The following is a 16,055-nucleotide window of genomic DNA, read 5'->3' on the forward strand; positions in this document are numbered from 1 at the left end:
ACAACTTATGTTGTAACATACAAAACAAGTTGACAAGGCGTTTTAAACTAACGTTGTCACGGAAATTATTTACAGTTTTTTAAAGGATACCATCTAAAAAGAACATTGTCATGGTTTTTGCTTACTTTCTTGTTATCAAAACCTCAACATGAAATGGGTCTTGAACCCGTAAATGAATAAATATGCATTTCCGTTAATCTAACCATTTGTCAGACTTGGAGTTAACGAACTTTATAAACTTAAATTAAAATACTGACAACTTATGTTGTAACATACAAAACAAGTTGACAAGGCGTTTTAAACTAACGTTGTCACGGAAATTATTTACAGTTTTTTAAAGGATACCATCTAAAAAAAACATTGTCATAGTTTTTGCTTACTTTCTTGTTATCAAAACCTCAGCATGAAATGGGTCTTGAACCCGTAAATGAATAAATATGCATTTCCGTTAATCTAACCATTTGTCAGACTTGGAGTTGACGAACTTCATAAACATAAATTAAAATACTGACAACTTATGTTGTAACATACAAAACAAGTTGACAAAGCGTTTTGAACTAACGTTGTCACGGAAATTATTTACAGTTTTTTAAAGGATACCATCTAAAAAGAAAATTGCTATGGTTTTTGCTTACTTTCTTGTTATGAAAACCTCAACATGAAATGTGTCTTGAACCGTGAATGAACAAATATGCGTTTCCGTTAATCTAACCATTTGTCAGACTTGGAATTAACGAACTTTATAAACTTAAATTAAAATATTGACAACTTATGTTGTAACATACAAAACAAGTTGACAAGGCGTTTGAAACTAACGTTGCCACGGAAATTATTTACAGTTTTTCAAAGGATACCATCTAAAAAGAACATTGCTATGGTTTTTGCTTACTTTCTTGTTATCAAAACCTCAACATGAAATGGGTCTTGAACCCCTAAATGAATAAATGGTTATATTAAAATTTGTAACGTATCAAAACCTTTCAGCGATGAAGTTCGATCCCTGGGCTTTACCGTGCTGGTCGACATGCGAGGGTCGACGTGGTCGACCGTGAAACCTATCCTCAAGGCCTTGAACGAGCATTTTCCTTCCGGCGCAGTACACCAGGCTCTAATCGTTAAACCGGACAACTTCTGGCAGAAACAGAGGACTTCGCTCGGATCACACAAGTACAAATTCGAGGTGGGTGTAGTACAAATATTTTTGATGTTGCTGTGACCAGAGGAACTTTGATGGGTTGCTCATTCACCTGATTTTTCAGACGAATATGATAAGTATCGAAGCCTTGCCGAAGATAATTGACGGAACCCAACTGACGTCCGACCTGGAAGGTACTCTGAGCTATGACCATGCTCATTGGTTAGACACTCGACTGGCTGTGGAAGATTTTGCTTGGCAAGCTGCCGATTTGCTGGACAGGCTGGACGACTTGCAGGTATTTCGTTGTCGAGATCCTCTTTATTGTAAACTCTCTAATTCTAAATGAATGATGTTTTGTTTTTAGGAGGATCTCAACAGAAACGACTTCGCTGACGATGTAAGTGGGGCCAAGCACAAAATAGATCTGCACAATGAAATGAAAAAGAAAATTATGAAAGCTCCTGTGGAGGAAATAGATTTAATAGGTGAGCTGGGTTAACAGTTTTGTTTGAAGTTGAATTTTTAATATTTATGTAAACGAAGAGAGCTTTTACGAAAGCTTGACTAAGGACTACAGAATGAAATTATGTTATGAATCAACCGAAATAATTGAAATGGATTCAACTGTAATTAATGAAATTTACTGGTTGAAGAGTTGTGTGAAAACTTTAAAAATAAATCAACAAATACTGCCCTGCAGTTTTCCAAATTTGTTTTTTTTTCGTCAATTAATTTGAACTGAATTATAACTGACCAGGTATTTTCTTCAATAGATCCTTGATTGTGTATTTGCAAATGAAATTCCACATGAAATAGGTAATAGCTACAATTTTCTTGACAAAAAATATCGGTTTGAAAAATGACTAGAATAGTGTTGATCTAAAAATATGAAGTTCTTTTCTTGTCTGTATCAAAACTAATTTTTAGTATAAGTGGGCTGTTTAAAATTTTATTGAATTCAGACTTTGAACTCTGAATTTTGGTTAAATTTCGACTTTGAACTTGGGATTATACTGAATTTTGACTTTGAACTAGGAACTTTATTGAATTTCAACTTTGACCTCTCGGAATTTGTTGAATTTCGACTCTGACATCGGAATTTGTGAAACTTTGACTTTGAACTCGGGATTATATTGAATTTCGACTTTTAACTAGAGACTTCATTGAGTTTTGACTGTGAACTCGACATTTTTTTAGAATTTCGTCTTTGACCTTGAAATCTGTTAAATTTTGACTTTGATCTCGGACTTCCATTGAATTTCGACTTTGAACTAGGATTTTTATTGAATTTTGACTTTGAACTTCGAATTATTTTGACTTTGACTTCGGAATTTATTAAATTTCGACTTTGACCTCCGAGTTTGTAAAACTTTGACTTTCCACTCGGAATTTTATTGAATTTTGACTTTGATCTTCAAATTTATTTGAATATTGACTTTGGACTCGAAGTTTTATTGAATTTCGATTATGATATGGAGATTTTATTGAATTTCGAATTTGAAATTGGTATTTTATTAAATTTTGACATTGGACTCCGATTTATTTCGACTTTGACTTCGGAATTTGTTATAATTCGACTTCTTATTGAATTTTGACTTTGATCGCCAAATTTAATTGAATATTGACTTTAGATTCGAAGTTTTTCTGAATTTTGACTTTGATCTGCGGATTTTATTGAATTTAGAATTTGAACTCGGTTTTTTTTTGAATTTTGACTTTGAACTGGAGATTTTATTGAATTTCGAATTCGAACTTGGTATTTTATTGAATTTTGACATTGACTCCGATTTATTTTGACTTTGACTTCGGATTTGTCAAATTTCGACTTTGATCTCGGAATTTCATTGAATTTCAACTTTGAACTCTGAGTTTTATTGAATTTTGACTTGAACTCTGAATTATTTCGACTTTGACTTCGAAATTGGTTGTAATTCAACTTCAACGTCGGAATTTGTAAAATTTCTACTTTGATTTCGGAATTTCTTCGAATTTTGACTTTCCACTCAAAATTTTATTGAATTGCGACTTTGAACCCCAAATTTTATCGAATATTGACTTTGGACTTGAAATTTTATTGTTTTTCGAATGTGAATTCGGAATTTTTTCAGAATGTTGACTTTGACCTCAAAATTTTATTGAATTTCGACACTGATCCCGGAATTTTTTTAAATTATGACTTTGAACTCGCAATCCAGTGATTTTTTCAAAATCACTTGTTACTCTTTCATGGCTAACTTTAAAAAATATTTCATTATTATCATTTATCATTGCCATAATTTTTTTTCTAATTCAAGGTCAACGACTACTCAAAAAGTCTTGCGGTCACGACACGGGCCAGGGCCGCGGCGGGGGAGGGGGCGGTGGAGGAGGGGGCAAGGAGCCCGAATCTCTGAGCAATACCGGCGGACCAGAGGTGGTAGACACCAAAAAATTAGTTTTACAAAATCTAGAGGCTGTGCATTCTTCTCAACAACACCTGCTGCAACTGTGGCACCACAAAAAACTCAAACTGGACCAGTGCTTTCAGTTGCGACTGTTTGAACAGGATTGCGAAAAGGTAACGTTATAGCCAGGAAGGCGGAGTGCAATTGAATGAGTGAACTACGTTGAAAAAAAAAAGTTTCAAGTTATTTCATGTGGCGCCCAAAATTCATCATCAGCTCTATGGAAAAAAGAGGATTGTACGTCAGTCAAGTGTAAACAGCACATACACAATAAATTCAACTACATCTGAGCCTTGCAGTCAATTTGGTAAACGAACTGGAAAACGTCTCAGGGGCCCAAATCTGGTGAATACGGAGGCCGAGGCATGCTTAAGGTGTTGTATTTGGCAAAAAATTATGAACATCCAATGTGAGCAATTATCGTTATGCAAAAGCCATGAATTGTTTCCCCACAATACCGGATGTTTTCTTCGTATTGCTTTTCACTCTCAAACATTCAGCTGTCGACGAATTCTTGAAAACTTGTGATTTATACAAGTGACTGACGTATAATTTGGTTTTTTAATTAACAACGATCTGGAAAGACATCCCATGAATTTAGGCAAGGCATTTGTTTGCAATTTTCACTTGCTGTTGGTGTAGCAATCGACGCTCACTTACCAGATCATTAATAAACTGTTGAAAATAGAATTCATTTACAAAGACATTCCTAGAATAAGTGCAGCACTGTCTTTCATACCTTCACTTGATATATAATAGGGAAGACTTATGTATTTTCAAAAAAGTGTTCTGTGAAACATTTGTTCGTACTTCGCCTAGTTTGTCCAACGAGTGTCTACTTTCAGATGTTTGAATGGATATGCCACAACAGGGACGTGTTCTTGATGGGGTATGTCGAGATCGGGCACACGTACCAACTGGCCAAGCAGCTCCAAGAAGAGCACCAACACTTCACGATGAGTTCGATGAACGTCTACGTGAACATCAATCGTATCCTGTCTGTTGCGTCGCGGCTTGTGGAGGGAGGCCATTACGCTGCCCAGCACATCAGATCTGTGGCAGCGAGACTCGATCGTTCATGGAAGGTAAAAATATTGATAATTGTAATTGATACAGTTTTTCGTATGATTTTCACTATGACAGGGTTTTACGAAAACCGCGACATGTGTTTCGCTATGCAATAGCTTTCTCAAGCTAAAATAATAGAAGTTACTTCTAAATTACAACTATTTATACTCTAACATAGTCCCGAAGTGGGCGATAACGCCATCTTGTGGGTGCTGGAGGCCTATAGGGGGGCAGTAAAGGGTACAGAGAAGATTAGGGGGCATTGAAGTGGTCTAGGGGGTCGATGGCTAATTTAAAAATGTTTTTTTGCTTTTAACACAAACTTTACCGCTCCTTTACGCTTAACGCGCGTTTTCTAGTGTAACGCCATCTAGGAGACTAGACAGTAACTATTTCCTGACCGATAGTTGTCAAACTGTACAATAGATGGCGGTAAGCTTCAATGCGAAGCGAGAAGTTTCCAGTCTCCATTCTCGAAAGTACTAGGCCCGCCCGCTGCCTCATATACTAAGTGTGGTATACTCGCTATTTTTATTTATTGTGACCGGTTTCGGTTCACTGAACCTTTCACTTGAAAATGGTTTAACAAACCGAAACCGGTCGCAACATGTTTCAACCATCATCACGTTCTTTTCTCTTGAAACTTATCACCGTTCTTAGGATTTTGCCGCCGGCTTAGATGAAAGGACGGCCGTCCTGGCTCTTTCAGTAATTTTCCATCACAAAGCCGAGCAGTACGTAGAGAATGTCCCTTCATGGAATTCGACTTCGGAGAGTGGGAGCATCCCCTCCGACATCATGATGTTGGAGAACTCCATCCACCAGCACCAGAATCTCTACGAATCGATGTGTCAGGCCTACACGGAGGTGAGTTTCGTCCTTTGTGTTTTTTAGAGTTACGAATTTAATCAGTGTTTCTGGTTTGATATTTCAAGAGTTTCCGCAAGATTCAGGCATTCTAATTGAGAAAGTCTCATCAGTAATCTTATCGGGTTTTATTTTTCCAGGTTATACTAGTTTTTTGTGCTCAGAAATTACAGAAAATAGATTATTCAGTCTACGAGGGTGGTTCGAAAAGTTTGCGATTTAACAAAGATACAAGACATTTTTCTGTTTTTTTTTGAATTTTTCAACAAAGTCTCCTTTTATCTCTGTCCTCCGAGCGCAACTTTCAGATGAGGGAAGTCGCTTGGGGCTAGATCTGGTGAGGAAGGTGGATGATCAAGCAGTTCAAATCGACACTTTCAGGCGTGGAGTTTTTCCACAGTTTCTTAAAACATCAGTGGTCATACCTTTGCCAACTCTTGGAAAGTTGATTGAGAAATTAGTTAAAATAAGACTTAATGACTATTTAAATACATATAAACAAAATAATCACTCCTCATCAGTTTGAAACAAAAGCACTAATGACGCAATTTTTTTTTTTTGTGGAAAGAAAGAATTATACAGAAGATACTTTTCTCTACTCAGTTTGTAATTTTCTTCATAAAGCATACAGCAACTTGAATAGTGGTGAAGCGACTGCGGCAATATTCTGTGACTTGTCAAAAGCATTTGATTGTGTTAACCACAGAATACTGCTGCGGAAGCTACATCATAATTGCTGGAAACTGCCTGAAATGGTTTGAATCCTATCTTACAGGACGTAGACAGTTTGTTAAAACCAATAGCTGCTCAAGTACAAAGAATGTGAAAGCAAGAGTGCCCCAAGGATCGATCTTAGGACCCATACTTTTTTACTTATGTGAATGTCCTGGCTACTGTACGTATTTCTGGAAGTTTCACGATTTTTGCAAATGATACCACACTTTTGTGGCATAATATAAATCAACAGAATTTATATAAAAGCATCTGTAATGCCCTCAGCGAAATTAAAGAATGGTGTGATGCAAATCTGCTGTCATTCAACACTAAAAAAGCTAGTATTAATCACCTTTAAGTACATTCTACCAGAAATTCATATGGAAAGTACACTAGTGGAGGTGAGTGAGGTCTCTACAAAATTCTTGGGAATCAATATCGATGAGTGTCTGAAATTTGAGGAGCATGTAGGCATTATAAATAAGAAACCGTTCTCAGGGTGTTTTGCACTGAAAATAGTATCAAAAGAACTAGGATTTCACGAAGCAGAAAATGTTTATTGTGCCTTCCTAGACTCTCACCTAAGGTATGGCAAAGCATTTTGAGGTGTATGCAGTAAACAGCTGTTTCAGTCTGTTTTCATATTACAAAAACGTGCGGTACGGTACCTCTGTGGAGGAAAGTGGAATGATTCTTGAAAGCCACTGTTTTTAATGCATGGAATTTTAACTGTGACTTCATTGTTTATTTTTGAATCAGCATGCCATATACACAAGAAGAAAGGTACCTTTACTTCTCCGCCTCACCACAATACTAGACAAGCTTGCCAATTAAAGGTTCCTATCCCAACAAGTAGTCAAATCAAGAACTTAATTATATATAATGAAGTGAAAATGTACAACAAGTTACCTAAAAGTTCAACACTATGTGTCACGCTACTATCTTTTAAGATAAACCTTAACAAACATACTGTTTGTGTATGTGCTCATTTGTTTATATTACTACATTTGTATATTTTCTTAACGATTTATTAATATTTATAGCTATTTTTTTAGCCAACAAAGCGTTGAAAAAGTCCATTCGAACACGTTTTTGGTCTAACGTGAGCAAACGCGGCACCCAACCCTCGGACAGCCTTCTCAAAGCTAAATGTTGATTTAATACGCGACAAACACGTTCTTTTGACATGTTCATAACCTCTGCTATCTCCCTCACTTTAATTTAGCGGCCGTCTAGCACCATTTGGTGAACTTTGGCGATGTTTTTGTCGGTAGTTGCAGTTTTCGGACGACCCGAACGTTCATCGTCTCCCAAGCTCTCATGGCCACGCATAAATTTAGCCGCCCAAAACTTCGGTGTGGTAAATGACGGTGCGGAGTCTTCATACACGGAATCCAACTCGTCTTTGATTTGCGTAGACGTATTGCCTTTCAAAACCAAGTATTTAATGACGGCTCGATACTCGATTTTGTCCGTTTTCATAGAAACAGTCGCATCAACTCACTCAAAGGACTGTGTCATAACAACTGCGCGTCCAAAACGGCTGAAACTTTGGTGAGTAACTGTCAACAGATGAACAACGAAATTCACCAGCTTTCATTGACGGGTGCTGCCATCTTCATGTTGAGGTCGGAAACTTTTCACACCACCCCCGTATATCAATTTGATTTGTTTTATTTTGAAGAGACGAACTTTTTTTTTAATTTGCCACCTTTAGGTGTATAATAGCTATCAATCGCTGCTCAATGGGCTGGACGTGATGTTGCAAGTGTGCCATAATTTGCCCACCACCGTAGAAGAGTCCCAGAAGGATCCTGATATCATTAAAAACGTACGATTCGTATTCATCAACAGGTTTTTAGCGATTTGTGACAATGGCGTTAGGGCGAACTTTTTCCTCATCTTTTATTATTAATTGACGATAATGAAAAGTTCACAATTGGATCCGGAATATGTGTCTTAGTTCAATTCTTTACTGGATCACAAAAAATTCAATGGAAAGCATCTTTCATGATATATTTTTTTTGCGAAAAGAATTATGTATGTGTTCAAACTGGGACACACTGTATAAATGTACCAGATTTATTAAACGACTTTGAAATCGATTTTGCACATGATATTTGGGTTTCTATCGATATTTCCACTCCCAATCACGTTTTGAGATAACATAATAATTTAGGTTGTTATAAAAGTTTGTCCGTTTTCATGAGTCCACTATGAACTGTAATATCTCAGGAATATTCATTGAATTTAATCATAATAAGCGTCAGAGATTATCACTCGGTTAAAAAGAATGTGCAATGTGGAATAATGCTTTCGCTTCTCACTGATCCTGAAAACACACCGATTTGTCTTGGTTTAGTGTGGAAGTATCATCAACACGACAAAGTAAAACTCTAGGAATGAAGTGGGATCTACTATGGATCCTTGACGAAATTTTTTTTTTCATTCTTAATTTTTATCATAACCAAATTCACAACAGCCTAAAAGAGGAAACAGTAATTTACATGGAACATTGTACTTCTATTTCATATAACTCCTGTTGTTCCTGTTGTTGACTCCGTGCATATGTGTTGTTTCCTGCTTTCGGCAAACAAGTGTTGCCCATCTTTACACTTGGCTGCACCGCGCTGATGAGGCCAATAGCCAGAAACACGTGTCCGCGGTTTGCCCCACTTTTGGGGTGTTATGTCCACTAATTGTTTCATTTTTGATTTTTATATCATACCCACTCGATAAAATATCTCTTTGTATATATACATACCTATACTGCATTAACATATATATATATATATATATATATATATATATATATATATATACACGTATCTGTATGTGTGAATCTATGCATATACGTATGTGTGTATATATGCATATCTTTATTTTTTTTCATCATTTTTATTTGAAATAGGAATCCTACCATACAAATTCACTTGAAAACAATTTAAGCATAAATAGAATACATATATAGTACAATTTAAAAAAAAGACAATATACATTACTGACATTTCCAAAGCAATTAAAGGCGAGTATATGCACAAAACAAATAGATTTATATGAACACACACATGCAACACTTATACATATTCATACATGAATCGAGTAGTAATTTGGTAAGTTAAAATTGTAAATTGAAAATAATTGCATCAAATATGTTCACCTAAGATTACATATCTTTACGACAAACTAAGAACAGTTTTCCGATGAACGACATAACAATAAACATTCACTGAATAATTATAAAACACTTGAAATTTTTTTTGAAGCTATAAAGGGAAGAACTATTTTGCACTGAAGCAGGCAATCCTTTGCTTTTACGATTTGTTCTAGGGATATATAAATTATCCCGGTATGTATGTGTGTATATATGTATATACATATGTGTGTATATATACATACATATGTATATATATATATATATATATATATATATATATATATATATATATATACATATGTGTGTATATATACATACATATATATATATATATATATATATATATATATATATATATATAAATATTTCAATGTGAAGTTGAATATGAAATGTCTTCTGTTACCGTTTTCTGTACAAGCTCATACAACAGTCAATTTTTGTATATAAGGTAGTCTATATCAACAATAAAGTATTATTATTATCGCGAAATTGGAATTTAGATCACATACATGAAAACGTTGCAAGTATAATAAAAGTTTGTGGAAAAGGAAGGTTTATGAACCTACTGTTGAAAAGTATACAATTTCATCACGACTAATTGTTTGTAATCACACATCGATAGAAATCCATCTTCATGAATACTCGAAAATTGTGAACTTTTTACATTCCGCCGTTTTTTTTGCATCCCCTAACATTTTCCTAATATTCACGGTGCTGGTTTTGGTAACAGGTTCATAGTACCAGTAAGAAACTCCTCTATCAATTAGACCACTTGGTTCAAGTCTGCAACCAACCTGGGACTGATAAAAAACATGTAAATATATCTTTCTTTTTCTAACACTTCTCAGCGCATTGTCTTATTTTTTTTTACAAAGAGTAGCAAGATTTTGTCTGGATCTACTGCTGCTCTATTCATCTTGTTTCCATGCTTATCATTTTTTTGTCCTTTTGTGTCGGGAGCATCTGGGAATCGATAAGAGTATTTATTTTTTCATATTCTCACAAGTCCATGATAGCTAGACTTGTAATTTATTGAAAACATTAACTTTCTTTTAGTGAAACGAAAATACAAGAGTTGTACTAATACTAATAAGTGATTTTTTTGCTGGTATCTTTTTGGCAACACTGTTTTTGACAGATCAAAATTCATGCTCGGTGAAGAAAGTGCATCGTGCACTTCTTCCAATTTATGGGCAGTTTCGTCGGCCTACTGAGGGAGATATTCGGAAGCTTGTGACTGAATTTCGAACCCAGTTTACATTATTGGACATTAAATCACCAACACGCATACGTAGAGTGAGGACCGAAGAAAATATTGCGGCTGTGTCCGCCAGTGTTCGTGATGACTGTGAAATGTCGATTCGCCGCCGTTCACAGCAATTGGGCCTCCGTTTCTCCACTACGTGGAAAATTTTGCGAAAGGATTTGGGTGTAAAACCTTATAAGATTCAGATGGTGCAAGAATTGAAGCCACACGACCTCCCACAACGTCTAACATTTGGTGAATGGGCGATGGAAAAGTTGGAGGAAGATCCACATTTTTATCGAAAAATTTTGTTCAGCGACGAGGCTCATTTCTGGTTAAATGGATACGTTAACAAGCAAAATTACCGCATCCGTACTTCTTCAAAGACGACAATGGCCGGAACGTTACTGTGAATGGCGAGCGCTACTGTGTGATGATTGACGACTTTTTGTTGCCCAAAATGGAAGAATTGGACATGCCTGACATGTTTCAACAAGACGGTGTCACATGCCACACGGCACGCGAAACAATGGCCCAATTAAGAGCCGCCTTCAGTGAACAGTTTATCTCACGTTTAGGGGTGGTCAATTGGCCGCCTAGATCGTGTGATTTAACGCCTTTGGATTATTTCTTGCGGGGTCATGTTAAGGCTCATGTCTACAGGGATAAACCAGCAACAACTGACGCTCTGGAGGCCAATATTGAAGCATTTATACGTGAAATACCGGTCGATATGTTAGAGAGAGTGTGCCAAAATTGGACCTTGCGCATGGGCCATCTAAAGCGGAGTTGCGGACCACATTTGCATGAAATCGTCTTCAAACATTAAATTATATTGATTGTTCTATCGTTTCCAATAACGATTTCGTCGATTTTTTCAAATTTTTTGTTTTGTTTTGAAAATCAGGTCCTATACCTCTTAAAAAATCACCTGTTAGTACTAGCAATTTCTATCAAGTTTATAAGATTTTAGGAAATTTGTTTTTAACACAATGAATAAGACATTGCGCATAATTCGTTTAATTTGCTTAAACACTAACAGAATAGTTTACAACTTGGGAGAAAAAAAAGATCCTGAAGAATTTTCAAATAGCTGGGTAGCTGCTAAGCTATCTTTTCTCTCAGTTGCTTGTAGATTTTCCGCCAACTCCACAAAAGACATAGACGTAATTTAAAATAAAAATCAAGGATTATTTCTGCTCATCTTATTTCATTTTATTATTCAGAGGATCTGTCAAGTGACTGATAACAAAATTCCTTTGTCTTCTTTCTCTGGACATTCACCACAAACAGCTTTTTGGGTTTTTGAGGGCCTGAATATGACAAATCTTAAGTGTGACAAAGCGCTTCCCTTACAAAATTCAGTTGGTCAGAATCTGGAGCACCAGCCTTTTTTTGCGTTTTGAAAATGCTGGTAATAAGTTATTGTTTGAGGTGCTTAGATATGATGGACTGAACGCCAAGTTCTATCAAATACCAAGGTTTTGTCACTGTTCTTGAAGCTATGTGTCTATTGCAAAAAGCAATACGAAGGAAACATCCAGTATTGTGGAAGAACAATTCATCACATCACAATATACACTTCATCACTCGTCAAGGCTTGTTCATGAAATGTTTTGGCCAAAAAGCCATCTTCTTCACAAGGTTTGGTTCCTGTGAATGAAAATTCACCTTCGTTTTTGAACAGACTTCTTATACCTCTGTTTTTGAAGTAATATAGCTGGCCAGACTTCAGTCCCTAAACAAATCTGTGATTCTGAAACCGGAACAGTTTGTAACTGCCTTTTTTTTCAAAACAAGGGAAAATATTCACTTGTTGTTCCTTGTGACGTCAAGATCAAAAAATCTGGTGACTCCAGGTGGATAACTACTGAGCTTAGAGAAATTAGTAGAAGGATAACTGAGTTATCTGAGCTGAACAAAGTATATAAAAACTGTTTATATCGGAGGTAATATCAAGAACTTGAAACAATATATCAGATTGAATTGAAACATGTTAAAAAAACTTGAAATGCTAATAGAATCTCTTCTGCTGACAATAAGGCGAAATAATCCTGGAAAATCATCAAGGAAGCTCAGAATGGTTATACTGGCAATGACATACCTTGTCTACAAAGTGCTGAAGGTGGTGACCTTCTTTCTGATAATTTTGCTATGTGCAACCTTTTCATTGATTATTTCTCAACTCAACTGTCAGTAGTAGCATATCCAAACCGGACAAAAATATCAATCATGTCATCTGCTCAACAAAGTATTTATTTATATCCAGCAACTGAAATGGAAATTGAACAAGTTATCAAAAAAGTTTGTAAGAAAAAATCGCCCAGTATTGATGGAATTCCTAAAAAGGTTGACAATGTGACTTCTGAGCCTTTGACTCATATAATCAACTCCACTTTCACTGAGGGGAGGTTTCCTGATATACTGAAAATGTCAAAGATTTCGCCTGTATACAAAAATAAGGGCTCTCGATCTGACTATGCATCTGACTTACACAAATTGCAGTTTTATGGTATAGGTGGCTCTGAACTGAAGTCGATTAGATCTTACTTGACTTATCGTGGTTAGCTGGTCCGTATGAATGGGATGAATTCTGAAAGAAAATGTATATCAGGTGGGGTACCTCAAGGCTCTGTTTTGGGACCCCTCTTAATTTTGGTTTTTATAAATGATCTTTCGAAATTTTGTTCGAAAGCTTCCATTACTGCTATTTTTGTGGACGATACTAACATCTTCCTAAGTAATTGTCAAAGCTAATGAAGTAACTGATCACATTTCTGAGTGGTGTTCTATACATGGCCTGCTGCTAAACTCTGCTAAGTCTCAAATGCTCAACTTTGTTACTAAAAATATAATTAATAAAAGCTATTTGGTTAGATTAAATAATGAAACTTTACATCAAGTTAATTGTACTAAATTCTTAGTAAACATATATATTTATTTCTTTGGTTAAAACAAACAGTTTCTCTTGATGTTCTCAAGCTTTTATACCACAGTTCAATTCAGTCAGTAATTTCCTATGGTCTTGAACAGTGGGGCTTATCAGCTACAGCTGATAAAGTTTTTGTTACTCAGAATTCAGGATCAGAAATCAGAAAGGCAAATCCTTCCCTCTGGGTGTCTTGGAAACTTCATATCAAAAAGCCCTACAAAAAATCCGCAGCAGAAGCTAGTCTATGTTTTTTGGGTCAGTTGGAGAAAAACCGGTTGTGGTAGTTTTTGGTTATTGCTAGTTATGTGAAGGAAATTTATTAACCAAGTTTTTATGTATAGGGAGAGGGAGCTAATTTCGAAAACAGGCCTACGGGAAACCCCGCCGCGGATTACAGCGAAGGAGCTAGTCATGTTTTAGCAGTTATACACCAAATCTTGAACCACCATCGAGCTCTAGAACAAAAATGGCACGCAAAAAAAATCAAACTGCACCAAAGACTAGCGTTGAGATTGTTTCAGGAGGATGTTAAGCAGGTAATTACATTTCTACAATGAGTTGTTTCTATTTTTGTTGTCTTTTCAGAACTTACAACTTCTTTGAAACGATTTCCTTTGTGTTGTTTCTACTGTATTATTTACAGGTTATGACAAACACTGAATATTGTTCATTTACAGAAAAAATAATTCTTTTAAACTCGTCGCCAATGCACTGGGACGAATCAGCGGGGTAGAAGACCCATCTCTTTATTTCCCAAATACAGTTTCACAATATAATTCTTTACATTCGTAACAATTGAAACTTAATTCCTAATTACAATAATGGTAACTTGAATATATCAAAAATAAATAAAGATAAAACAATTCTTCTAATCAGCCACGATCCAAATCAAATGAATCTAATTTTGTCCCAACCCATATTCCCCATTTTCTTCACAATGTGATCTCATATGCCGGATTCACATACAATTTCCCAGACTCGTGTACAGCCCTGACCAGGTTAACAGTCACGTACCCCAGAAACGACCTTTCCCAGTTTCTTCTGTGCGCTGGTAACCTGCCCAAATCATTCCCTTTCATCCCTCACCACGCTGTCTGCCCATTCATTCGCAAATCGTATAAATTCATTCCTTTTCCCGTTTGCATCCCTTAGACTCATTTCGCCATTCACCCTCTCCGTTGTTTCCTTCCACTCTCGCCGTACAATTCTGTCCCCTATCATACATCTAGCAATCACATGCTCTGCCGTTTCCGGCTCCCCATACTCACACGGGCAAGAAACCTCCGGGCCCAGGTTAAATCGCGCCAGTTATCCCGGAAAATTCCCATGCCCCGTGAGAAGCTGGATCGCCTCTCGCGACTGCTCTACGGAATCTGTAGAACAGTCGCCCAGTCGCCCCGCTCTCCCATCCCCTTTGCCATTCCCTCTTGATACTCTCTTTTATGCGCTTTCTCTCATCCAATTTAGCGTGACCTGTTCTTCGTTCAAGTCCATATGGGCCTCTTCATGAGCCTTCACGTTTCCCATATTGCCGGCTACGTGTACTCTCCTCCATATGATTTGGGTACGCACTCCGCTTTCTCTCCTTTCCTCAATCATCCTCTGTATCCTTGCTATCCTTTTATTCACCACTCTTTCTGCTTTCACTCGTTCTACAGCCATAGCAGAGTCACTCACAATCTTCAGATTCTCCTCTATACTCCGCTCTATCGCTATGGACTCTGCTTCATTCACGCTCTCCTCTCCTCTCCTTTTATACGCCTATCCTATACCCATTCTCTCTTCCTCCACTACCGCCCCGGCGTCCACGTATACTTCATTCGCTTCCTCTCCCTCCACCTCCTCCAGCAACTCCCCTTGCAACTAGGGGAAAATTTTGTCTTCACCTTTCACTCTGTCTTCTATCTTCCTTCTCCCATTCATTCTCCATTCATGATATCTCGCCCACCCTTCTATTTGAAGTGGAGCCATTCCGGTGATGACACTGAGTGCCGCTGTTGGCGTCGTTCTATATGCTCCACATGAAGCTAACAGAAACGGCCTCTGTGCCTCACTTGGTTGTCTTATCACCCTTCTATCACGCGCCCTTTCCCCCCAGACTTGTACTCCATACAGTGCCGCTGGTTTGGCTACCCTTTCGTATATCATCCTTACACATTCTCTCTTTAATCCAACATTCTTCCCGGTTTTTTCCTTACCTCTTTGTGGTGGTCTATGAACAGAAGTCCTGTGTCCACCACAATTCCGAGGTATCTCACATTCGCTCTTTGTTCTATCTCTCTTCCATGCATTCTCAGTACCGGGAGTCTTACATCCTTGGCCGGACAGTCGATTTTCACTTCACATTGTTCAACCCGTGCTAGGAATCGCACGTTAAAAGGTAATACCTCGTTAATCCTCAGCTCGCGCAAGTTTCAACGAGTACTGTAGTTCCTAGGAGGAGGCAGCTGCTTAACGCGTGTCGAGAATAGTTTTCATTTCTAGAGGTG

General features: G+C 37.1%; 1 protein-coding gene across 4 annotated transcripts in view; it reads left to right on the top strand.

The window, feature by feature from the left end:
• The window catches only part of trio (trio Rho guanine nucleotide exchange factor), a 109,879-nt gene that overhangs the window by 6,411 nt on the left and 87,413 nt on the right, over positions 1 to 16,055 (top strand). For 3 of the 4 annotated variants that reach the window (XM_074171343.1, XM_074171359.1, XM_074171351.1), the window contains exons 3-10: positions 985 to 1,180; positions 1,260 to 1,433; positions 1,503 to 1,623; positions 3,433 to 3,695; positions 4,428 to 4,667; positions 5,311 to 5,517; positions 7,949 to 8,062; positions 13,908 to 14,102. In XM_074171343.1, coding sequence (XP_074027444.1) covers positions 985 to 1,180; positions 1,260 to 1,433; positions 1,503 to 1,623; positions 3,433 to 3,695; positions 4,428 to 4,667; positions 5,311 to 5,517; positions 7,949 to 8,062; positions 13,908 to 14,102 — 1,510 coding nt within the window. Of the gene's footprint in view, positions 1 to 984; positions 1,181 to 1,259; positions 1,434 to 1,502; positions 1,624 to 3,432; positions 3,696 to 4,427; positions 4,668 to 5,310; positions 5,518 to 7,948; positions 8,063 to 10,118; positions 10,203 to 13,907; positions 14,103 to 16,055 lie in introns of all 4 variants that reach the window. The other variant, XM_074171354.1, reaches the window with a different exon arrangement.

The sequence above is a fragment of the Leptinotarsa decemlineata genome, unplaced genomic scaffold (assembly GCF_025532065.1).
Source record: "Leptinotarsa decemlineata unplaced genomic scaffold, Ldec_3_MD MMD2_P_RNA_scaffold_12, whole genome shotgun sequence".
Classification (NCBI taxonomy): Eukaryota; Metazoa; Arthropoda; class Insecta; order Coleoptera; family Chrysomelidae; genus Leptinotarsa; species Leptinotarsa decemlineata.